Below are 23450 nucleotides of genomic sequence, written 5' to 3' on the forward strand. Positions count from 1 at the left end.
CGATGCGGCTATGCCGCAATGGGGATGGCAGCAACGTAGCACTGGTGGCACTTGACTCCGGCGCCGTCGGCGTGCCAGCGTGGCGAGACGTCGATGGCGCACGACGAGCACTTGTACTCGACGGCAGCGGGCGTGGGCTCGGGCTCGAAGCGGTCCAGACGGCGCGCCTTGCGCAGGAGGGCAAACGAGTCGTCGGCCGCAATCGTCTTGTACAGACTCGTGTAGATCTGGAGCGCGTTCTCGTTCTGCTCGGGGTCCATGTCGAACAGGTCGACAATGCCCCGGCCCTCGAGGTCGTGGCCCTTGCACCAGATGCCGGGGGTCATGACGCCCGCCGCGTCCCTGAACTTTGCGATGGGCACTGCGTCCCGTCGCCCAGGCTTGACGAGACTAAACTCGAAGCCGATGCGGTGGCCAGCCTGGTACGCACACGAGGGGTGGTACTCGAGCCCGCAGTCGCTGCACGGCATTGTGGCGCCGTCCGTCTGCGCGCAGAGGTTGCACACCGAGTGCCACTTCTCGTCCGAGACGGCGCTGATGCCCTCGACCTTTTTGTACGTCACGCTGGAGGAGAACCGCACCTCAGGGATGCACGTTGCGCAGAGGACGTGAGCCCAGCGGCAGCCCTCGGTCGGCTTGAGCGCCGCCAGCAGGTCAAAGTCGGCTGGCGGCTTCTTGCTCTTCGTCTTGGAGACGAGGAGAGAAGTGTCCTTGGGGCAAAGGACACACCGCGGCTCGAGGTTGGTCTCCTCGATTTTGACGTTGGAACACAAGTCACACTCCCAGTTCGGGCCCATGGCGTCTGGGGCGATGCCATAGCAGGCTGATGGGTTAGCGCAGCGAAGAGCAGCTACTCACTAGAGTGGACAGAGTACGTGCACGTCTTGCAGCGCGCCATAGCCGCCTTGGGCTCCATCTTCTTGCACGACGAGCATGGCGGGAGTTTTGGAGGTCCGGTCGGGACTGGAGTAGACGCACCACTTGCCGTATCTCCCTTGCGCTTGGTACCTCTGGGCTCCTTCTTCGGGATGATTTTGGCGTCCTCGGCTTTAGTGAATGTGATGACCCCATACTTGCGGTAGTTTGAGCTGCAAAGTTAGCAGAGAGGCCACAGAGGCCGACTCACCCGCAAGGCTCGCACATCGCGGTACCCTGCACGGAGCGAGGACAGCGCCACCACACATTCGACATGCGCGTCGAGCATGTCGCGCACTGCATCCTGTTGGTGCTGACGTACGCCGCGCCATAGAGCGAGACGGCGTCGTCGGTCGCCTCAGACTCGGCGCGTGAGCGGATCTTGCCCAAGGACGGCGCGCCGAGCGTCTTGCTATTGTTCCTCGCGTGGACAGCGTGCACTTTGCGGTGCTGGCGGATGAGCTCGTTCTCCGTCTTGAGCTTCTTGTTCTTCCACATGTACGAGAACTTGAGCACCTCGGCGGGCCGTTTGCCAAGGGCCTTGCTAACCGCCCAGGCGTCGAGGCCACCATTCTTCTCAAGCTGCTCCTCAAAGACGGCAATTTCTTCGTCCTCCCAAACAATAGGGTTAAAGTCGGCCAGCTTGAGCGACTTTAACGCCTGCAGCGCTTTGTCCCTGCCAACAGTGGTGAACAACAACGGAGCGCGGTTCAAAAGACGGATGTCGTATGATGGCACGGGGAGGCTGAGTCCCCGGATCTCCTCCATAAAGTTGTCCACTGGGGAGTTAGACGCGACTGCTAAGTCTAACTCACGCTCGTCGCTTGGCGTGCACCACACCTCGAGAGTCGACTCGTGCTTCTTCTCTCCTGGGTCGTAACCTCGCTCCACTGTAAGGTCAGATGTGCTCGCCGCGTCACACCCACCGCTCAGTCGCGATGGCCCCGCCTCGTGGCGCGCCTCGGCCTCCACCTGCTCCTCCCACGAGAGCACATTCGCCTGGTACTTTGTCCCGACACGCGTGACGGCGCGGGGGAAGATGAGATCCTCGGCGCTGAGTGTGTCCTCTGCACGGGTGTACAAGCTGGCGTGAGCGACAGCTGCTGCGCTGTACCTACCCAAAGTACCGCCACGGCCAGAAGCGGAACATGACATCCGGCTGGTCGTTGCTAGCGAGTCGCTCCTTCCTCGCCGCGGCCTTGGCAGCTGCTGCAACCTTGCCGCCGCGTGGGGGCGCGGAACCACCGTTGCTGACGAAGCGATACTTTTCAGACTCGACGTCTTTCCTCCTCTGCACCGTGCACGCTTGGCACCCCCAAGAGTAGCCCTTTGCTGGCTTGGCCGACAGCGGTGGGGTGAGGCACTGCATGTGGTAGAACTGTTTGCACAGTCTGGGACGCCGGGTTAGCTCGGTTGCAGAGCCTCGTAGCTCGTAGACTTACTCGCACCGCACACTCGTCTGACTCGAGGCCCACTGGTGACAGACCGCACAGCTCCGGTATGCATCCAGGAGGTCGGACACCATCTCCTTCTCGCAGATGAGATACTCATAGCGCTGGAGGAGCACTTCTTTGACATTTGGTGGGACTGATGGTCAGCAGGGCCTCAACACACGTCCCCCAACAACCAACACCCCACGCACTGTTGTTCACCGCGGCCGTGCGCAGCACCTCGTACTCGCGCTTGATGTATGGGTCGTAGAACTTGTTGAAGTAGAAGTGGTCCGGGGTGTGCTTCCACTTGATGAGGTCGTCAATCTTGTCCTTGTGTCGGACATAGCAGCGCCCACGGATGACGCTGACCGGCTCGATCATGGTATGAATCGCAGCGTATAACAGGCGGAAGTCGGAGACGTTGCGGCCGACGACCTGTAGAGTGAGCAGGATTCCTCCCCGCTAGGCCTGACGCAGCCTGACGCGCCCCACTCACGTCGCTCGGCCTGTAGTAGATAGCCAGACGGACATGGAGCTCGTTGGCGTGCCCGCGCGCCGCCTTGCGGTGGTCCTTGTTCGCGGGGGGGACAAACTCGAGTATCCTCGCAATGTTGTACGGTGTGCCTGCGCGCGATGGTGTCAGCACCGTCTCCGAGGATGCGTGCACGCGCTCACCATCACGGTCAGACCAAGGAAGGGAGATATAGACGTGGTCTGGTGGTGTCAGCGGGTTCGACCTCGCATGCTCACCGTTCACGTGCACCGTCTCGCCGTTTGCGGCCTTGACCGAGTTGACCTTGAAGCCCTGCTGCGCCATGTCGGACTGGCGAGAGGGCATGGTTGTGGTTGGGTGGTGGGGACAAAGGTAATGTCAAGAGGGTGATGTTTCGGCGTGTGGTTGACGCGTAGGAAAGTTGACGTGAAGTTGGCTGGGTGTCTGAGTCGGGGTTGAGGCTTGTCGTCGGCGCGTTGCAGCTGGAGTACCCTGGCGGTGCACGATGCAGACAGTCACGACAGGATGCGCTGCTCCCCCGTGTCGATGGATTTGATGAGGATGGAGAGACAGGAGGTAGACAAAGGGCACTTGGCACGATTCGACGGCGACGGCGACGGCCACTTGGTCGCTCACTCGCTCGCTCGTCGGGGAGATTGTGCGTTACGTAGCGCCGCTCCTGCTCGGTGACGAGGTTCGTGTATGCCACGGCGGCGTGGGAGAGCGCAACGGGGGCCGGTGCCCCATGGCCTGGGGCATCCCCTCTCTACTGCCCCTATGCATTCGCTGTACTGCTGCTGCTACAAGGATGAAGGTCGTAGAGGGCTAAGAGCGCGGGCGATGACCACGGCCGGAAGTGGCACCTGGCCACGGCCTGCTCGTTTCATCCACCGTTGGAGACGGTGCGCGCTGCGGGTCGACGGGGATTGGAGGGGGTGAACTGGGAGTGCGCTGCGTGACGGTCATGCGCGGCAAGACTGTGCATCTGCCACCGGTCTGCTCATCGGCAGACAGTGCACCAACGGCCTTGATAGGCCATCATCTTGGTTCCATCATTCACCTCTGTCCAAGTCCGATCTTGGGCTACTATGGCCAGATCTCGCAATGTTGATGATGCGTGTGAGACTTGGGGGTCATGATCACCTGCGAGCCGCGAGGGCGGTTCCCACTCTGCTCATGGGCATGTCTGCGTCCGAGGCCGAGTGCAATGGCCACCATACACACACGCGCGGGCGAGCGTTCAATACAAACAGTGTCACATTTGGTACCGCAGAATCGCGTCCGTACTGACTGACGAGCGACCCCCGAGGCCCCCCATTGCTCCACACCCCGCGCTGCTCATTGCTCGCTGCTTGCTGCTCGCTGGATCAACAGGCGCTCGGAGCGTCGTGCTGCCCAAACAGGTGCCCCTATGCACGGCCCCGCTTGCCCCCGATGGTATTTGTACGCGGCATTGCTTGTTCCCACATTCCATGACGGTGTGCTCCAGTCCACCTTGCCTCGTCGTTTGCCACGCGTCAGGAAACGCCGTTCGGTATTGCATTGCATGTAGCCTGGCGCGCCTACAAGCATCCCCCCTCCATCTCCAGTCTCTCGGCGCTGTCCCACTCTTGGCTCGCATTGGCCAGCCAGTCAAAATAGGCGAGCGACGCATATCCCCAGCCAGAGTCGCGCGGCCGAGTTCCGGAGCGGGATCAAATGGCGACACGCACCACCGCCCACGACAGAAGCACCGGCTGGGTGCAACCGGCGCGTGCGACGGACGACGGGGCAGAGGGGGTGGGGAGCCGAAAGGCGCCATCCCATCGTACTCCGCACCACTTCCTCATCTCTCATCTCCTCACTTCTACCCCACTCCCTCGCCATGCTCTTCCGCTCCGTCGCCCGCACCGCCCGCGTCTCCTCCTCGGGCATCGCCTCGAGCTCGCTCTCGACCGCCGCCCAGCGCCGTCTCGCCTCGTCGCTCGTCTTCCTCGAGCAGAAGGGCGGAAAGCTCAACGACTCGGCCCTCACGGCCGTCACTGCCGCCAAGCAGGTCGGCGGAGACGTCAGTCTTGCATCGGCCCACCCCCACCACCCGCTCACACTGCACAGGTCGCTGGTATCGTCGTTGGCTCCAAGGCCGATGTCGACTCGGTCGTCGAGCAGGCCAAGAAGTAAGCGCCGCCCGAAATCGTCATGGTCCGGATTTCGGCCCAGCCGCCCGCCCATGACGGTCGCTCTCTACCAACCAACTCGGAGCTCACACTGCACAGGATCGACGGCCTCTCCAAGATCTACACCGCCGCCTCGGACTCGCTCGCGCACGGTGTTGCTGAGAGTAAGTCGCGTCTGGCTGCGACGTCGTCGTCGGCTAAGGCACCACTCGTCTATCCCCTGCTAACCGAAACCTCCAGACGTGGCGCCCGTCCTCGCCGAGGTCGTCCCCGGCAAGTCGATCACCCACCTCTTCGGCGCCCACACCCCTGCCGTGAAGAACGTCTTCCCCCGCCTCGCTGGTATCCTCGGCGTCTCGCAGGTGAGTGTGGCACGGTAGCGATCGCGTGTGAAAATAGCCGAGCGCCGCCGATCGAGTTCCGCGCTGACGCCGACAGATCTCGGACATCATCGCTCTCGAGGGCGAGGACGTCTTCTCGCGCCCCATCTACGCCGGCAACGCCATCCTCAAGCTCAAGTCGACTGACAAGGACGCCGTCAAGGTCGTCACTGTCCGCGCCACTGCCTTCGCCAAGGCCGCTGCTGAGGGTGGCTCCGCTGCCGTTGAGGAGGTCGCCGCCAAGGAGACCGACTGTGAGTCGGACCGCCCAGGTCAGATGCTTACTAGCCAGCCTCTACCAAGTTCGTCTCGGAGGAGCTTGTTGTCTCGTCGCGCCCCGACCTCGGCTCCGCCGCCAAGGTCGTCTCGGGTGGCCGTGCCCTCAAGTCGCAGGAGAGCTTCGGCTCGGTCCTTGACCCTCTTGCTGACGCTCTCGGTGCCGGTGAGTCGCATGCAGAGTGCGAGAGACTATGACTGACACCGCCAGCCGTCGGTGCCTCGCGCGCCGCCGTCGACGCCGGCTACGCCGACAACTCGCTCCAGGTTGGCCAGACCGGCAAGGTCGTCGCCCCTGAGCTCTACATTGCCATTGGTATCTCGGGCGCCATCCAGCACCTTGCCGGCATGAAGGACTCGAAGCTCATTGTTGCCATCAACAAGGACGCCGACGCGCCCATCTTCCAGATTGCCGACGTCGGACTTGTCGCCGACCTCTTCGACGCCGTCCCCGAGCTTGTCAAGGAGATTGAGGCGGCCAAGAAGTAAAAACATAGCATGTATTGTAGCAGCGTTGCATGCAGGACATGGAGATAGATAGACGGATAGCCAGAAGTAGCGTCGCAAGTCGGCCGAATGCCGCCACAATGGGCTTGGCCAAACTCGGCCACGGTGGCTGGCTCGCGTTTGCTCTTTTCCCTGAGTTCACCATGCTCCTCTTTGGCGCGAGCGCGCGACTGCCTTTGCTTTTGTATTAGACAATGGGGCGGTCTCATTAGCGGAATCAAAATTACGCCTAATGGATTGTATTGCTACACTAGGCTGTGCTGACTGGACTGGGGTGCGACTCAGCTTGGGCTCCCGTTTCGCCGCCCAAAAGCAATCTCACGGGCATCCATCGCCACCTCTTCATCACTCCCCTCCTCGCTCCAACCCATCCATCCACTACCCATACTCTACAATACCATCACTTCTTGGCCCGTACAACGCCGAGAGACACCCTAAGCATACCCACCTCTGTGCTTAACCGCGGCGGGTTCTGGAAACCGGCCACAGATTTACCCCTTCCTCGCTCGCCCCGACGCGTCCCGCCCCCCACCCACCCTACCCGCGATGGTCCTCCTCACCGACCTCATCCTCGAAAAGCGCGGCCCCCTGTGGAAGGTCTGGACGTCGGCACACCAGGAAAAGAAGCTCAGCAAGCAGCAGGCCCTTGGCGTGGATGTCGGCGAGAGTGTTGGTGGGTGCAGTGGTGACGGGGCACGACTGACGATCCAGACGCGATCATCACGCAGGATGTCGAGCACCTCCGCATCTCGGGCCAGCTCATGCTCGGTGTCGTCCGCATCTACGGTCGCAAGGCGCAGTACCTGATGGATGACTGCAAGGAGACGCGCGAGCGCATCTCGATGGCCTTCCGCCCCGGCATGGTCGACCTGCCCGCCGACCAGATCCGCGCCAACAAGAATGCCATTACTTTCACCGAGCTGGCGCCCAACGTCGACGGCATGGACGTCCTCGACTGGTCGTTCCACGCCACGGGTGCCGATCTTACTGTGCCCCGCCCCGCTCCCCTCACGCAGACCAACCTCCGCCGCGAGTACGGTGCGTTCAACTTCGGTCGCCCCGCCGCGTCGTCCATCTACGGCGACTCGTCGTCCCGCCAGGGCTCGCACGACGACTCGTCGCACCTCGACAGCCAGGACTTTGCTGGTGTAGACCTCGGCCTCGGTCTCGACGACTGGGACATGTCTATGGAAATCGGTCGTGACGCGCACCGCGAGCGCAGCAAGAGTACCCAGGCGCTTCTGCGCACTCCATCGGATGTGGGCCAGGGCAACGACCTGCCCGACCTCAACAACGACTTTGGGGGTGACTTTGAGCCTATGGACTTGGACATTGGACTCGACGACCTGCCCGACCTCGACGAGACGCGGGCGCGCCGCGGCAGCAGCACGTTATCCACGCCGCCGCCAGAGTCGCCCTCGCACCTCAACCAGACGCTCGACGTCAGCCCGCGCACGGCCAAGCGCATTGCCGACGCCCAGAAGGGCAAGGACAAGGCCAAGCGCGTGCGCATTGTGCGCGCCGACGAGGAGCTCGAGCTGGCCGACGAGGAGTTTGCCGCGCCCAACGATGACAGCGACATCCTCGGCGAGGAGCAGTTCATTCCTGCCGACTCGAACGCTGTCCGCCTGCGCGACATTATCGACGACCCCACCGCCTTCTTCCTCCCTACGTCGCGCGTCGGCTCCGAGTCAGTCTTCTTCGCCGGCCCACCCGGCCTCGCGCCCGAGCTCGCCGAGCTCTTCACCTTCAACGTCAATGTGCTCCGCCGCAACCGCGAGGAGCCCGAGGTGGACCACTCTAGCAAGCGGCCGCGTATCGAGGGCCCCGAGGAGGAGGTCGACGATGAGGTTGGCCGCCGCCGCGAGCAGAGCCACCTCCCCAGCGAGGCTGGCTTTGACGCTGGCATCGACACGTTTGGCGGCGAGGACCTGACGTTTGACTTTGACGGACCGCTCGTCACGCCACCACCGGTTGAGAAGCGCCCCCGCGCACCGTCCATCGCGCCCTCGCGGGCCGAGTCGATTGCGCGCGAGATCCAGTTTGGCGAGCAGGGCGACCACCCATTGACTGTCTTCGATACCCGCATCCGCAACTCGCAGGGCGAGCTCGAGTCGCAGTCGCAGTCACTCGCGTCTGAGCTCGGCACGCCGACCAAGGGCGGCGCTGCGTCGAGCATTGTCGAGTCGCAGAGCGGCGGCTTCTCGGCAACAACGGGCATGGCGATGGGCGTGCTGCGTCGAGAGCTCGATGCCATCGAGGCGGCTGACAAGGCCGTGTCGTTTGACAAGGTGGCTGCGGGCGCGTCCAAGCGCGCTGCGTCTGCATTCTTCTTTGAGCTGCTGGTGCTCGGGACGCGCGACTGTGTGCGGTTGGAACAGAAGAAGGCGTTTGGCCCCATCGAGGTCCGTGCAAAGGACCGACTGTGGGAGGGCGCAGAGCCGGTCGCTACGGCGTAAGCGGGCGTAAGCGCGCTTGAGTTGTTTGCTTCCTATCCGCTTCCGTTGTCGCGGGGGTGGGGTGGGGGGCTGCGGGCTGAGAGTAGCCCAGCGAGCGTAAGCGCGTGCGACGAGCGCAGCGCAGTATACCATAGTAGTAGTGTCCATGTCTTTGTCAGTAGTAATGTCCTTGTGGGATGCATGCAGCTTGTACTAGGTGGTGGTGGGTGGGGGTGGTCGTGATAAGATTGTAGGGGTGGGGGGGGAAGTTGGGGGGGGGGGAGACACGTCGCGACGGCGCGACCCCGACAGACCGGTCTTTTTTCCGACTTTTCTTGTCAAGAAGACCGATGGGGCGAGGGGTGGGTGGGCCTTGGCAATGGGCGCGCATTGCACAATACCGTGTCAGAATACCGTGTCAGCGGGGTGTGGGGGGAGCTGGGCGGCCCGCGGGGCGTAGACACTCGCGCGTAGAGCGGGGAGTGGGGAGGAGGCTGGGGCGGGCTGGCTGGGGCTGGCTGGCGCCAAGAGGATGGAGCACATTGACTTTGTGTACGAACAGGCGGGTAGCAAGGGGAGTGGGCAGGCGCAGCGCGCAGCGCTACGCGCTGCTGCTTGCAGCGGCAAAGCTCGGCTGCAATTCCAATCGTATTCGAAAACACTTCGAAATGGGCGGGGGCGCCAACTCGAATGACGACGCAATTCGGGGTCGCGCGTTTGACCTTTTCGCGCGGTTGTTCGAATGCGGTCGTCCGGTCGTGCGGGGTCGGCGCGGTCGGGCGGCGCGTGCGGGGGTCGCGGTCGGGGTCGCCGCAAAGTGCTGGTGCGATTGCGAGCGAGTACGAGCGAGGAGGTGCTGGGCTGGCAGCTGGGCCAGACCCGGACGGCCGCGCTAGTGGCGCTGCTACGTTCCGGCCTGCGCGTGCTGGCCGTCTTTTGCGCCGGACCAAAGGCCACAGTAAGTCCACTGGACCGGGGATCCATAAGGCCTCTCTGGTGGGTCGCTGGGGTGAGTGGTGGGGTGTGCCCGTTGTCTGTGGTGGCCGGTGGAACGACTTCCACCGAACTCTCTGCTGCGCGCTGCGCCTGGGGGCCCGTCGCCTGCAGCTGGCCCTCAGGGTTCGCTTAGAGACCGAAATACTCCAGCATAGTAACCGACGGGACGCGGCGAGCGCGAGCGACTGCTTGTCGGGGCCAAGACCCGAGCCACTCGCCGGAACCCGTCAGGCCGCCCGGCGCCGTCGCCAGGCCCACCGAGCCGCGCTGCTCACATGATTTTCGAATGCGCCAGGGCAGCCGGCGCAACGTGGGCAATGTCAAGGTCGGCCCTACTACTCCCCAGAGACGACCCGTGACGTACCCAATATATACGGCGTGTAGTGCTGACTACTGCCTCGACATCCCCCCCCCCCCCCCACCTGTACTCTAGACACTAGCAGACCCCGGTCGGCGCGTCACTGTGAGTGTGTTTCTGGCTTGTTGTTGTTGTGCTCCTTTGGACGGGGCCGGCGCCGCGTCACGCCGAGCGCATCGATCTGCTCGCTGTGTGTGGTGGCCTGGAATGGCGGCTGGAGAGCGAGGGCGAGCGAGCGATGCGGGGGGCGGCGGCCGGCGCCTCTTTGCCCGTCTCGTGCCATCTGGCGTGGGCGACGAGCGACGAGCGGGCTTCCTTTGCTCGACTCGATGTTGTCGTAGCCGCGTCGTGGGCACGTCGTAGGTGCCGCTGCGTTCTGCGGCATGCATCGCGGCTGGCGACGCTCGCTCGATGCCGTGCCGTGCCCACGCCCCGCCCTGCGCGATTTTCCGCGAGATCGGCCGCGTCGTCGAGATCCGTCCGCCGGCTGGCTGGCTGGCAGGAGGGACACCTCGACGTCACTGTTGCCGCAAGCCGCAGCAGCCGCGCCCACACCGCCCAGCCCACCGCCCCCGCCCGCCCCGCCGGCTGCAGCCACAGCCACACCACCGTGCGATGCCCGGCCCCATTCTACTGCTCGCGCATCGCTGACTCCAAAACAGCCCCTCGTCCTACCCTCCCCTTTGTTCGCCTGTCCGCCATTCCGTCCTAGGTGAGTAGTTGGAGCGGGGCGAGCGAGCTGGGAGTGAGAGAGGGCGAGAGAACGAGCAGCGGCCGGCGCCGCGCCGCGCCGTGGAATGGCGTCGAACGCCGCCCGCCCTGATTGAGGTCATTCAGCCAGCCAGCTGCAGCCAGCGAGCCAGCGAGTCGTCGTAGCCAGCGTCCAGATTCATGACGCCAGCTGCCAGTGTGCAGTGTGCAGTGTGACGGCCGCATCACACTCTTGGCGCCTTTGCGACCCCCCAGCCTCTCAGCCCCCCACCCAGCCAGCCCAGCCCACCCCCCAGCCCCGTATATAGTCTCTGACATCCCCCAGCCTTCTCCCCCCAACTCCCCCCCATCACACATCTCCAAGATGGCTACCCCAACATCGCCCACCCCCACCAGCGGCGTAAGTACCCATTCCACGATCCACCCATCCCCCAGCTCACACCACCACCAGGCTGCCCCCGCCATCCCGGCCCACCTCCAGGTGCCCTCGCGTCCCCAGTCCGAGAACCGCCTCAAGGAGAAGGTGTAAGTGCCGTCTTAACGCTCCTCGTCGCTGTAACTGACGTCATTTCCAGCGGCTACGTCCAGTCGCCCTTCCCCCAGAAGGCGTCTCAGCAGGCCCAGGTCGCCCAGATCCTCGCCTCGTCGGGCTTCATCCCGCCTGATTTTGTCCAGGGAGAGGTCGACTGGTTCTACAACTCGCTCGGCATTGACAACGCCTACTTGTGAGTAACCGTCGGACGACGACGCGACGCGCACAGACGCAACGACTCACACCCCGCCCCAGCATTGCCGAGAGCCCCCAGGTCATCTCGGACCACATCCTCGCCCTCTACTCGGCCAAGGTCCTCGCCTACACCAAGCACGACCCCGCCAAGCTTGTCATCGACCTCGAGAAGATCACGTCCGAGGACGACCTCAAGGAGGGCGGCAAGGAGGGCGCCGTCTTCATCCACTCGTCGGCCGCCGGTATCTCGGCCAAGGACGGCCCCGGCGCCACGGTCGAGAAGCGCATCGACGAGCTCTACCTCGACAAGTCGAGCGGAGAAAAGTCGTACCGCCTCGAGACTTACCGCTCCACCGGCTCGGTCTCGCAGGAGTCTTCGCAGCAGCTCCGTTGCTACTTTGTCTCGCCCTGCAACTTCCCCAAGACGCCTGCCGTCAAGGACGCCGAGGGCCGTACCGACATCAAGTCGGTCTCGGACTCTGCCTTCCTCGAGAAGGCCACTGCCAACACTGTCGAGATCTACCAGAACGTCCTCAACGAGGTTGAGCGCCGCAACGGCCCCGTCATCGAACTCTTCGAGATCGAGGACTCGCCCACCCGCGAGCACCGCATCGTCATCGGCTACAAGCAGGGCGGCACCCACCAGTACTTTGCCGCTCTCTCCGACCTGTACCACTTCTACGGCCTCTACTCGGCCCGCAAGTACGTCGAGCAGTTTGCCAACGGCATCACCATCATCTCGCTCTACCTCAACCCCGTCCCCAACTCGCGCGCTCCCCCTATCGAGCACTCGATCCACCAGGTCGTCAGGGAGGCCTCGCTCCTCTACTGCTTGCCCGACAACCCATTCTTCGCGGTTGCCGACGACGAGACTCCCCACGCCGTCCAGGAGGCCACCTACGCCTACGTCGGATGGATCTTCACCCAGCACTTCTGCAACCGTCTTGGTCCCTCGTACCTTGCCCTCAAGAATGTTCTTGACGACAACAACCCGGACCACGAGGCTGTCCTCGCCCGCATCAAGACGCGTTTCCGTGAGGAGACCTTCACCCCTACCAACATCCGCGAGACCATCCAGGCCCACCCCGAGCTCATCCGCCAGCTCTACATCAACTTTGCCATGACCCACTACCCCGCCGCCGACGAGGCCTCGCAGCTCACCCCCACGCTCTCGTTCCAGCGTATCAAGACTGAGCAGCCCCTGTCCGACGCCGACCTGCTCACCGTCATCCGCAAGAAGGCCACCAACCAGCACGCTGCCCAGATCCTCGAGGCCTTCCTCGTCTTCAACAAGCACGTGCTCAAGAGCAACTTCTACCAGCCCACAAAGGTCGCCCTCTCGTTCCGTCTCGACCCCTCGTTCCTCCCCGACGTCGAGTACCCCAAGAACCCCTTCGGCATCTTCCTCGTCGTTGGCTCCGACTTCCGTGGCTTCCACGTCCGCTTCCGCGACGTTGCCCGTGGTGGTATCCGTCTCGTCCGTTCGCGCGGAAAGGAGAACTACAACGCCAACGTCCGCACCCTCTTCGACGAGAACTACGCCCTCGCCGCCACCCAGACCCTCAAGAACAAGGACATTCCTGAGGGCGGCTCCAAGGGCACCATCCTCCCTTCGCTCGGCGCCAACCCCCGCCAGTGCTTTGAGAAGTACATTGACTCGGTCATCGACCTCCTCATCCCTGGCCAGTCGCCCGGCATCAAGGGCCCCATTGTCGACATCTCGGGCCGCCAGAGCCCCGAGATCCTCTTCCTCGGCCCCGATGAGGGTACCGCTGAGATGATGGACTGGGCGGCTCTTCACGCCCGCTCGCGTGGTGCCCCCTGGTGGAAGTCGTTCACCACCGGCAAGTCGGCCGAGAAGCTCGGTGGTATCCCCCACGACGTCTACGGCATGACCTCGCTCTCGGTCCGCCAGTACATCCTCGGTGTCTACAAGGCCCACGGCCTCAAGGAGAAGGAGGTCACCAAGCTCCAGACTGGTGGCCCCGATGGTGACCTCGGCTCGAACGAGATCCTCCTCTCCAACGACAAGACTGTCGGTATCATTGACGGTTCGGGTGTGCTCTACGACCCCCACGGACTCGACCGCTCCGAGCTCGTCCGTCTTGCTCGCGCCCGCAAGATGATTGTCAACTTTGACGACTCCAAGCTCAGCGCCGAGGGCTACAAGGTCCTTGTCGACCAGCAGGACTACAAGCTCCCCTCGGGCGAGATCATCCCCGACACGACCGACTTCCGCAACAACTTCCACTTCCGTGTCAAGTGCGACATCTTTGTCCCCTGCGGTGGTCGTCCCGAGGCCGTCAACATTGGCAACGTCTCCAGACTCATCGACTCTGACGGCAAGCCCCACTTCAAGTACATTGTCGAGGGTGCCAACCTCTTCTTCTCGCAGCAGGCTCGTCTCTTCCTCGAGAAGAAGGGCGTGGTGCAGTACAAGGACTCGTCGACCAACAAGGGTGGTGTCACGTCGTCGTCGCTCGAGGTGCTCGCCGGTCTCTCGCTCACCGACGAGGAGTACAAGGACCTCATGATCTTCAAGGACGGCAAGCCCTCGACCTTCTACCAGTCGTACGTCAAGGACATTCAGCAGAAGATCTGCGAGAACGCCGCCTCCGAGTACAACTGCATCAACAAGCAGTGGCACAAGCTCAAGGGCGCCAAGCCCCGCACCCTCATCTCGGACCAGCTCTCGTCGACGCTCAACAAGATGCAGGACGACCTCGAGTTCTCCGACCTGTACGACAATGTCAAGTCGCGCAACAACGTCCTCGCCCACGCGTTCCCCAAGACGCTCCAGGACAAGGTCGGCCTTGACAAGCTCGTCGAGCGCCTCCCCGAGGTCTACCTCCGTGCCGTCTGGTCGGCCTGGGTCTCGTCCAACTACATCTACCAGAACTCGCTCGAGGCGACCAACGTCGACTTCTTCCACTTCTTCTCCAAGCTCGCCGTGTAATAACAGATAGTCGAAAGGATCAGAGTGCAGGCGAGGCACAGCAGTAGCATCATAGCATGCATGGACTCTAATAATTCTGCAATCATGTTGTTGGCCGTGCTCGTGTGGCGGTGAGAATAGATACTCAGGGTCGAGCATGTTGTCTCACAAACAGCTGCCCACCTGCCACTTGCCACCTGCCACCCTGCCACCTGCCTGTTGCATCAACCAGTGGTCAGCCGAGTCAATCTCGTTGCGTTGCGTCGTTGTCCACATTCACTCGCTCTCCCTCCTCGTCGCTCGCATCCCCATCCCCATCCCCTTCCCCATCCCCGACCACCACCCGTCGCCAACCCCAACCTGCGGCCCAACCTGCGGCACCTCGCCTCGCCTCGCCGCTACTCCTACCCGGCACCTCGCCTCGCCGCTTCCCCCACGTCGTCTCTCTTGTTGCGCGATGAGCGCCTCGCAGTGGGGAGCGCCACCCCCGGTCCCGCCCCCGCGGACGCCGACAAGGGCCCAGCCCCAGCGGGCAGGCGCAAGCGACTCGTCGCCATGCAGCAGCGGCCCCCGCACGCCCGTTCACGACCCGAGCGCGCCCCGCTTCCGCGCCGGGCTGCGCAAGGCGCAGCCACGCATCTTCGGCATCTCGCCACCCGACCCGGAGCTGGTGAGGAGCGCTACGGCGGTGCTGCGGGTCGACCAGCTCGAGGGAGGAGAAGCCCAGCTGCAGGAGAAGCTCGCCGTCCTGGTCAGGCTGCCTTACGAGCACGCCGACGACAAGGTGCAAGCCATGCGCGAGCTCGAGCTCAAGCACGTCAGCGTGGCTACCCGCGACCGGCTCGACAAAGTCGCGCTCCATACGCGCCTGCTGTCGTGGCTTGCAGCGGCATCGACTGCATCCTCGGCATCGTCGACAGCGCCCTCGGCCCCGTCGTCTGCGCCAGCATCACCTGCCGCGGCCCGGAGCCAGCCAACACGGCCCTCGCCCCGACGGCCGCCAACGTCTCGCCAGCTGGCCGCGTACGAGCGTACTCGGGGCATCCGGCAACCCGACATTGCCTTCGTGGCATCGATGCAGGATACGGCGCCTGCCACCTACACGGTCTCCGGTGTCATGGAGCTCAAGTCGGACGTCGCCAACGCCACAAAAGGTCTGCTCCAGACCGTGTTCTACGTCGCTCAGGCGTACTCGCTGGCCGGTGCTCAACTCGGCATCTACTTCTTCCGGACGCGATTCGTCCGCGTATTCGCCCTCTCGCCGCAAATGGTCGCCGTTGAGGAGCTCGTCGACATGCCGGCGGCCGCCACCCCTCAGGACGCGACCGACCAGATCGCGTGCCGCCTCGCCGCAGACGAGTTTCTTCGGGCGCTCGATGACAAGAGCAACGCCAAGCTGGCGGAAAGCTTGCCTTGGAACCTCCGGGCTGCGCCCGGCTGGGGCACGGCGGCTGTGAACTGGGACGCTGTCTCGGTTCTCGGCGACTTGACCCTGGCCGCCTGGGACATGCTCCTCGACCTGCCAGCCGCGGCGCCGCTCCGCCCATTCGCGCCGACGTCGCCTGCCCGACTCGCCGAGCTCGGCCTGGCCAATGCAGCCCACAGACTGCCGCTCTTAGAAGACGAGCGTGCCCGCACCGCCGCCTCATTCGTGCGTCGGGCGCTGCGCGAGGAGCGCAAGGGTAGCAAGCCCAAGGCCGCCTCCACCAGTGGCACGTCGTCTCGCAACCCGGACGACAGCGACGACGACCAAGGCGGCCAGGGTGGCGCTGGCCAAAGCAGCAAGAGCAAGGGCAAGCGACGCGCAAAGGCTTCGCCAGCGACACGCCCAGCCTCGGCCAAGCGCAAGCGCGCTCGGTCGAATAAGGACCGAGGTGCGAGTGCGACCCACGACGACATGGCGGTCGAAGACGCCGCTTTCTTCGCCGACGACGAGCACCAGGACGTCAACGCTGGAGACGCCGATCGCGATAGGAACAGCGACGGGGACAGCGACGGGGGAAGCGACTGGGGCAGCGACGGGGGAAGCGACGGCGTCAACGAGATCCAGAACCAGAGCCAGAACCAGAGCCAGAGCCAGCGCCAGAGCCAGCGCCAGAGCCAGAGCGAGGACACCGACGACGCGCACCTGTCTAGCAGCTCATGTGGATCCGACTACAGTGTCGAGGCGGAGGACATCTACCTCGCATTCCGCCAATCCGCTCTCGAGGTCGTGATCGTGACTCGCTCCACGATGGACGAGCTCGTTGCCAGCGTACACCGACAGTCAGAGACAGCTGGCCGTCCGCTTAGCCCACCTCCGGCCAAACAGGCCCCCTCGCCACAGCTTGTCCAACAGCCAACGTGCGAGCCGCGTGCCTTTTAATCATGCATTGTTCCTGTCTATTATGATATCCCAGTCTAAGCGCTGCGCGCTGGGTACCAGCCTACACCATTTATTCTGCTGACCCCTACGTGGTTATCTGCTCGCCGTGTCGTTGCCGACGTGGGCGACCGCGCCGTCTTCGAGAGGAACATTGGCGGTATCCGCGAGGTCGTCGGCCTGCTTGCGCACGTGCTCGAAGCGGGGTTCCAACCCAGCCTCGTCGATGAGCGCACGCAGCATGGGCCATAACTGGTCTGACGAGGAGCCGGTGAGCGAGTGCAGGACGTCGGGGTACTCGTGCGCGAAGAACTAAAGTCAGCTGCTACACACCCGCCAACGGCCCACCTCGAGGAGCGGGGCAGTCTGCTTGTAGTACGACTGCAGACGCTTGGAGAACACCTCGGGCGTGTCGTCGGGGCGCTTGCTGAGCGGCTCGCCAGTCACGTCGTCCTTGCCCGCCACCTTGGGCGCCGAGTATGTGTCGTTGTACACGCGGCCCGAGGGCAGGTGGACCCAGCGGGCTGGGGTGAGCTCAGTGCCAGACGTGCTACTCACCAGCAATGCGCTGCATGATAACCGCGTCAGGGACGTTCAAGTTGACGACCATGTTGAAGGGGCGGCGCTGGGGCGTTAGCTGGCGCTGGCCGTGCGCGACGTACCTGTTTCTGGAGCACCTCATTGAGGAGCTGCCCCTGCTTGAGGGTACGTGGGAAGCCGTCAATGATCCAGCTCTTGACCCGTCAGCACATGCATGCACCGGAACATACCTGGCCGTGGTGGTGCTCGAGCTCGGCGATGACCATCTCGAGCATGAGCTCGTCGGACACGAGGCCTTGGTGCAGCGTCAGGAACCATCACTAACCGATGTTCTGTTCGCCCTGACCGTCGTCCCCACCGTCACTTACCGCCGGTGCGCACAATCTCCTCGGCCTTCTTGCCGACCTCGCTCTTGGCTGCAATCTCCTGGCGCAGCAGGTCGCCAGTGGAGATGAAGGCGACGTCGTAGGCCTCGACGAGTCTGTGCGCGCGGGTCAGTTGTCGTCGCGCCGAGGGGGCTCGGAACGGCATTGCGAAATACCCGAGAATCCCGACTCACTTTGCGCTCAGCGTTCCCTGTTGCCCGTCAGCTGCGCCCAGCACGACCAGCCGCGACACGCACCTTGCCAGAGCCTGGCTTGCCGAACATGAGCAAGCGGACACCCTTCTCGCCGTCATGGGCCGTCGGTGCGCGCTTGCCGTCCTCGACGTTCCGGCGCGCCGTCGCCATGACGGTCTCGACCAGCTTCTCGTCGCGTCGGATCGCCGAGGTTGACAGCGCGGCGGCGCGAGGAGCGAGGCGGAGTGCTGGGTACGCCGAGGAAAGGCGCGGGGCGCGCCGCAGGGCTGCCATGGGGGCTCGGAGGGACATTGCAATGGGTACTTGGAGGCTTGTTGATGGGTGGGAAGGGTGAAAGTGGGGAAGCGAGATGGTCGAGAGTGCGGGGTAACCATCCCCACCTCAGCGCGTCGGCGGAAGCATTTCTCACCTTTGCCACGTGACTTTGGCAGGCATCAATGACGGTTAACCAAGCTGGTCGAGCGAGCGAACAATGACTGGGACAACAAAAGTCGAGGTAGCAAGCACCCTTGCCCACTCGCACACATCCTCACCATGAGCGCCGGCACAAAGGAAAAGGACAACGCCGACTACGAGAACGGCTTTCTCAAGTACGACGTGTTCCCGCAGAACAGCTTTGCGTCGCGCGGCCTCGAAGTAAGCCGCGAGCCAACTTGCATCGCTAACCCCAGCCACCAAAGTTTGGCCGCGTGCACGAAGTCCGAGGAAGCTCAAGCCTGGTACGCGCGCTCGCATGGAACTGTGACGGCCGCAAGGTGGCGTCGGGGTCCGAGTACAGCGGGCTGAGGATACACGACGTGCTGGCGCACCCGCGGGCCAAGGACGGGACGCCGACGCCGCACGGCACCGAGGTGCGCGACCGCCCCGTGTCATTACCGTCGTCGGGCAAGTCGCCGCACCATGGGCACGTCGCGGCTCTGGCATGGTCGCCGACGGACCCGCGCATCCTCGTGTCGGGGTGCAAGAGCACGAGCGGGGGTGTCGTGTGCGTGTGGGACATCACCGCGCCGTCGGCCCCCGCAGCGATGTTCAAGATCTCGGGCGACGTGCTGCACGTCGCGTTCCACCCCTCCGGGCGGCAGTTTGCGGCCGTCTGCCCCCGGTCTACCCGTGACGAGGTCTTCTTCTACTGGCTGGTGAGGGGGGACAGCGGGGAGAAGTGGGAGCAGCGGAGCGACATTGTCATGGGCGGCGCGGGGATCGACATTGGCGTCGAGGAGGTGGGTTAGGGAGGGAGACGAGCTGACGGCAGGTCAACGCGCTCAGGTTCTGGCCGGGCGGTGACGCTGTGCTCGCCGTGTCCAACGACGGCTCGCTCAACTCGTGGAAGTACCCCGTGGAGGAGCGCCCCGCGCTCGTGGATCCCGCGCTCGTGGACGAACGGCCGGACGAACGGCCGGCGAAGAGGAGCCGTATTGCGACGCCAGAGTCGGCGCCCGACACACCTGATCCCGAGGGCAAGGCGTCGCGCGAGACGCCCGAGGACGATCGCGAGGGCGAGGCGGACAAGGCCGAGGGTGAGGGCGAGGACGGCGAGGGGAGAGCGACGCCGGCGCCGGCCGAGGTGGTAGAGGCCACGGTTGAGGGCGCGGCAGAAGAGGCCGAAGCAGAGGGTTATGAGGTGCCAGCGGGCGACGGCATGGACGCCACTGCCAAGGACGAAACCGCTGGCGACGCCGACGGCGACGTCCAGATGGGCTCGGCCTCGCCCACCAAGGCGAACGGCACGGGGGCGCCGCCCACGCCGGCCGATACGCCGGCAGCCACAGCGCCGCCGACCGCCGCGCCGAGCAGACAGGCGACGCCGCCGGCCGCAACCCCCGCTGCGGAGGACAAGGCGCTCGCCAGCGAAAAGGCCGCGCAGGAAGCCGCCGCCAAGCAGGCCGCGGCCAAGGCGGCTGCGGCCGCCGAGCTCGAGCGCCGCAAGCACCGCCAGCTCGAGAAGGGCTTCCGGCAGGTGATCCACGTCGCGAGCTTGCTCGCGCTCGCCGTCGACCCGCTGGGCCGCTTCTTCGCGCTCGGGGGCAACGACGCGCGCGTCACCCTCATCGACACGGCCGACTGGATCGTCCAGCGCAACTTTGACCAGCCGACCGGGGCCATCAGACAGGCCGCCTTCTCGCCCGATGGCGAGTTCCTCGCCGTCGCCGGCGACGACCCGTTCATCTACGTGCTCGCCGTGTTTGCGCGCACCGTCGTCGCAAAGTTCCCCGTCAACCCCACGGTCAACGCCCTCGCGTGGCACCCGACGCGCAACACGCTCGCGTGGAGCTCAAACGCCAAGCCCGGCATGGTGTGGTACTATGCGAGCCAGGAGTAGGGTGTGCGAGCGGGCGGGCGTAGGAGCGAGCATATTGTAGTAGTACAGTGATACAACCTTCTAGACGATACGCGCGCTGGCGCTACTTGTCGAGCGCCTCCTGCACGTCCCTCAGCCTGCCGCGGATGCTCTTGCGCGTGTCGCCCGCGAGTTCCTCAAGGGTCGCCATCATCTTGCGTATCCTCCCGTTGACCTTGGGCAGCTTCTGCCTGTTCTCCTGGAGTGCCTCGGCAAACAGCGTAAAGGTGCGGAGGTCGCGTGCGAAAGTGTACGTCGGCAGCGCGTCGGCACCGATCTGGCCCGCAGCCACGCTCCACACGCTCATAATCACCAGGTCGAGCGTCGCGTTGGCCACGTACTCGTCGACGTCGCCAACTCCGCCGGGGACCGAGCGCAGCTCCTTTGTCGAGAAGCGCCGGACGAGCGCCTCGGCCTGGGCGACCGGCTTGGCGTCTTCCGCCCTGATGATGAGCGCCAGGTCGTGCACGCTGCGGTGGAGCCACGAGTCGCCCTCGGACATGATGAGGACCTGGAGGTACGAGGACAGCAGGTTGCCCTGCTGGGCCGGGAGGAGGGCGTTGTCTATCGCGAGCTTGAGGTTTGCGCGGAGCATCTTGAGCGTGTTCTGCACGTCCTTCTTCTTGAAGTCGTCTTCCTCGAGCTGGTTGACGTAGCTGGGGGGCGTCAGCTCTACACAGAGAATCTAGCTAACCGAGAAAATGCGCCGATCATGAGGATGACAATCTCGCGGTGGCTGGGGCCGATGCGCGCGGCGTAGATGATGGGGAAATCCGTCGCGTTCTTCTGCAGGAGGAGGTTGAAGGCGTGGTCGCGCACGCGCATGATAAAGTCGATATTGCGCTTATCGATGGCCTGGTACAGCTCATACGCCTGGGGCGGGCGCGCAAACCCCGCAGTGTCCGGCTTGGCTCCGGCCTTCTTCGCGCCGTCGATGCGCTTGAGCAGCTGGGCCCAGGACCCCATCTCCTCCTTGGCCGGGAGGCGCTCGACGCGGTGCCGCTCGTCCTGCAGCGCCTCAGCGAGCGCCTTCTCGCGCGCGAGCTGCGCGCGCTGCCGGCCGAGCTCGAGCTCGCTCTCGGCGCGCGACTCGGCCTCGATGCTCAGGCTCGCGGGGAGCGGGTTGATGAAGACTGGCTGGGAGGCGCAGGCGGCGCGAAGCGGCGGCGACGCGGACGGGTGCGCGTGGTCGATGATCTGCGGCTGCCGCTGGACGCGCCGCCCCGGCGACACTGCGCCGCCTGTGCGTGGGGAGAGCGAGTCGATCAGTGGGCTGTAGTTGAAGGACATTGTGTGGTGCGACGAGGCGATGGCGGGATGTTGCCTGTTGCCCCCCCTTTGCCGCCGAGCACCGCCCGTTGGGCGGTGGGTTTGTGGATCGCCTCGTGCGGGGTCCCCGCGTCACGGGACGCGCGATGGCGATTATTTCGAGCGCCGCCATCGACGCCGCCATGGAACAATGCAGGAGCGAGCCACGACGCTTTTCCGCCCCGCCGCGCGGGCCATCTCAAGCTCGCTCGCCCATCACTCATTAAATGACGGTTATAGTCGTCGACGCGGCCACCGCAGCCGCAGCCGCCGAGCTGCCCCGCCCGCGCGGGGGCTCGGTCTCGTCCACCGACTCGGGCGTCGCCCTGCCCTCGTTTGAGGCGCTCGCGCCCTCGCGCCCGCCCACCACCACCGCGCAGGAGGAGGTGGCCATCGGCGTGCCGGGCCTCGGCGCGCCCGTGCGCCTCAAGGTCGACGCTGGGCCGGGGTGCGGCGGCATTGCGTGGCCCGCTGGCGAGGTGTGTGGCTTCTTTCGTTGTGATGGAATTCTTCCAGGCACGATTACTAACCACTGGTATTAGGTCCTATCCCGCTACGTCGCGCACCGGCACGCGCGCGACCCCGCGCGCCTCGCCGGCAAGACTGTCCTCGAGCTCGGGTCGGGGACCGGCCTCGTGGGCATCGCGACGGCGCTGCTCGTGCCCGACGCCGACGTCTGGGTGACTGACCAGGAGTGGGTGCGCCGGCGCGGCGGGGCTGACGCTGCAGCATCCTGCTCGACCTGATGCGCGAGAATGCAGAGCTCAACATCCCGGGCTCGCGCAACATCCACGTCGAGGAGCTGTCGTGGGGCGAGGACCTCCCGGCTGCGATCCCAACGGCGAGCGTCGACGTCGTGCTCGCGGCTGACTGCGTCTACTTTGAGGTGCGTGAGGACCCAGGCTACCTGCTGACCTCAGCCCGCGTTCCCGCTGCTCGTCAAGACGCTGTGCGATCTCGCGCCGGTTGGCAAGGACATGGAGATCCTCTTCTGCTACAAGAAGCGGAGAAAGGTGCGTGCGGTGGCGTTCGCCACGCCACGTGCTTACACCTACCACAGGCCGACAAGCGCTTCTTCGCCCTGCTCAAGAAGCACTTTGACTCGATAGTCGTCGACGACGACAAGGAGGGCGAGCGGGAAAAGTACAACCGCGAGGGGGTCATGCTGTGGCGGCTGCGTCGCAGGCGATAGGCGCCGAGGCGAGCAGGTCGATCTCCGTCGGATCGACAGACACACTCGCGACTGGTCGTGAGCATTACTGGCACAAGGGGTTACGGCAAGCATTGTATTCTGGGGCTTGTATTCACGTTTATTCATGGATTTTGGTCTTGGGCAGCGGAGGAGACGGTGTGGCACCGGCTATCTAGAGGCAGGTGGTTAATTGCGACGGTGTTATTGAGGGACGGACGGCTCGGATTGCGAGGTACAGATAACGAGGGATCTGGTCGATCTGGGGGCGCCGCGTGCATGGCCTCGAGTGGAGCGCTGGAAAAGGACGCGCAGACGTACGTATGAATGGATGAACGACTGAATGCGCCGCGGAGAATCAACACGCGCGTGCAGATGGTGTCGAGCCGGGGCTCCTCGCCAACCGACAGGATCTGCACCACTCGCTTCCCACAAACACGTCGTGTCGCTTCCACACACGTGTACCTCGAGGCCCCGAGACACGACGACATGAGCGCGTGCGATGTGATGCTCCGCCGTGTGGACAGACTCGTCCCGCGTACCCCGTGAGGCGTACCACATCGCTCAACAACAGGTCGGCTCTTGTATGTCCGCCCCGTTGTACCAGCCCCATGGCCAGAAGGAATGCAGTGGGGCGAGCATCAGCAGCAGTAGCAGATCTGTTCGAGCTGCTGTTGCCCGCGCTAACCAGACCAGGATCCCGAATAATCTCCAGTGCCTGCGCATGGCCGTGTTAGATGACCGCGACGGCGCGCTGGGGTGCGCGTGACCTCGACTCCCCCACGCGGCGGCATCCCCGACTGCTTAA

General features: G+C 64.4%; 9 protein-coding genes across 9 annotated transcripts; 6 read left to right on the forward strand and 3 right to left on the reverse strand.

The window, feature by feature from the left end:
* Positions 1 to 8: 8 nt before the first annotated feature.
* SNT2 (putative PHD type zinc finger protein with BAH domain-containing protein) lies at positions 9 to 3186 on the reverse strand (the record flags this gene model as incomplete). Its single annotated transcript, XM_069352304.1, has 11 exons — positions 9 to 823; positions 859 to 1088; positions 1127 to 1694; positions 1731 to 1805; positions 1842 to 1999; positions 2034 to 2306; positions 2358 to 2502; positions 2558 to 2783; positions 2845 to 2972; positions 3024 to 3062; positions 3099 to 3186. The coding sequence occupies 11 exons, from the start codon at positions 3184 to 3186 to the stop codon at positions 9 to 11; spliced, it is 2745 nt and encodes a 914-aa protein (XP_069209722.1).
* Positions 3187 to 4705: 1519 nt separating this feature from the next.
* On the forward strand, positions 4706 to 6142 carry ETF1_1 (Electron transfer flavoprotein alpha-subunit; the record flags this gene model as incomplete). Its single annotated transcript, XM_069352305.1, has 7 exons — positions 4706 to 4888; positions 4936 to 4997; positions 5097 to 5161; positions 5238 to 5359; positions 5436 to 5631; positions 5670 to 5819; positions 5865 to 6142. The coding sequence occupies 7 exons, from the start codon at positions 4706 to 4708 to the stop codon at positions 6140 to 6142; spliced, it is 1056 nt and encodes a 351-aa protein (XP_069209723.1).
* Positions 6143 to 6706: 564 nt separating this feature from the next.
* ETF1_2 (Electron transfer flavoprotein alpha-subunit) lies at positions 6707 to 8619 on the forward strand (the record flags this gene model as incomplete). The annotated part of the gene is made up of 2 exons (XM_069352306.1): positions 6707 to 6833; positions 6872 to 8619. 2 exons carry the CDS (start codon positions 6707 to 6709, stop codon positions 8617 to 8619), a joined length of 1875 nt encoding a protein of 624 aa, XP_069209724.1.
* Positions 8620 to 11027: 2408 nt separating this feature from the next.
* On the forward strand, positions 11028 to 14346 carry GDH2 (NAD-dependent glutamate dehydrogenase; the record flags this gene model as incomplete). The annotated part of the gene is made up of 4 exons (XM_069352307.1): positions 11028 to 11063; positions 11115 to 11188; positions 11239 to 11388; positions 11451 to 14346. 4 exons carry the CDS (start codon positions 11028 to 11030, stop codon positions 14344 to 14346), a joined length of 3156 nt encoding a protein of 1051 aa, XP_069209725.1.
* Positions 14347 to 14782: 436 nt separating this feature from the next.
* On the forward strand, positions 14783 to 16690 carry Q8F55_003779 (uncharacterized protein; the record flags this gene model as incomplete). The annotated part of the gene is made up of 1 exon (XM_069352308.1): positions 14783 to 16690. The coding sequence occupies one exon, from the start codon at positions 14783 to 14785 to the stop codon at positions 16688 to 16690; it is 1908 nt and encodes a 635-aa protein (XP_069209726.1).
* A 93-nt stretch (positions 16691 to 16783) lies between these two features.
* ADK2 (Adenylate kinase 2) lies at positions 16784 to 18080 on the reverse strand (the record flags this gene model as incomplete). Its single annotated transcript, XM_069352309.1, has 8 exons — positions 16784 to 16999; positions 17036 to 17211; positions 17246 to 17312; positions 17350 to 17421; positions 17458 to 17522; positions 17596 to 17708; positions 17787 to 17803; positions 17850 to 18080. 8 exons carry the CDS (start codon positions 18078 to 18080, stop codon positions 16784 to 16786), a joined length of 957 nt encoding a protein of 318 aa, XP_069209727.1.
* A 261-nt stretch (positions 18081 to 18341) lies between these two features.
* Q8F55_003781 (uncharacterized protein) lies at positions 18342 to 20127 on the forward strand (the record flags this gene model as incomplete). The annotated part of the gene is made up of 3 exons (XM_069352310.1): positions 18342 to 18443; positions 18479 to 19027; positions 19060 to 20127. The coding sequence occupies 3 exons, from the start codon at positions 18342 to 18344 to the stop codon at positions 20125 to 20127; spliced, it is 1719 nt and encodes a 572-aa protein (XP_069209728.1).
* An 82-nt stretch (positions 20128 to 20209) lies between these two features.
* On the reverse strand, positions 20210 to 21435 carry Q8F55_003782 (uncharacterized protein; the record flags this gene model as incomplete). The annotated part of the gene is made up of 2 exons (XM_069352311.1): positions 20210 to 20801; positions 20840 to 21435. 2 exons carry the CDS (start codon positions 21433 to 21435, stop codon positions 20210 to 20212), a joined length of 1188 nt encoding a protein of 395 aa, XP_069209729.1.
* A 245-nt stretch (positions 21436 to 21680) lies between these two features.
* Positions 21681 to 22645, forward strand: EFM6 (Protein-lysine N-methyltransferase efm6; the record flags this gene model as incomplete). Its single annotated transcript, XM_069352312.1, has 5 exons — positions 21681 to 21932; positions 21996 to 22147; positions 22183 to 22339; positions 22374 to 22466; positions 22514 to 22645. 5 exons carry the CDS (start codon positions 21681 to 21683, stop codon positions 22643 to 22645), a joined length of 786 nt encoding a protein of 261 aa, XP_069209730.1.
* Positions 22646 to 23450: the final 805 nt, after the last annotated feature.

Source organism: Vanrija albida (genome assembly GCF_041260175.1).
Source record: "Vanrija albida strain AlHP1 chromosome Unknown contig_3, whole genome shotgun sequence".
Taxonomy (NCBI): Eukaryota; Fungi; Basidiomycota; class Tremellomycetes; order Trichosporonales; family Trichosporonaceae; genus Vanrija; species Vanrija albida.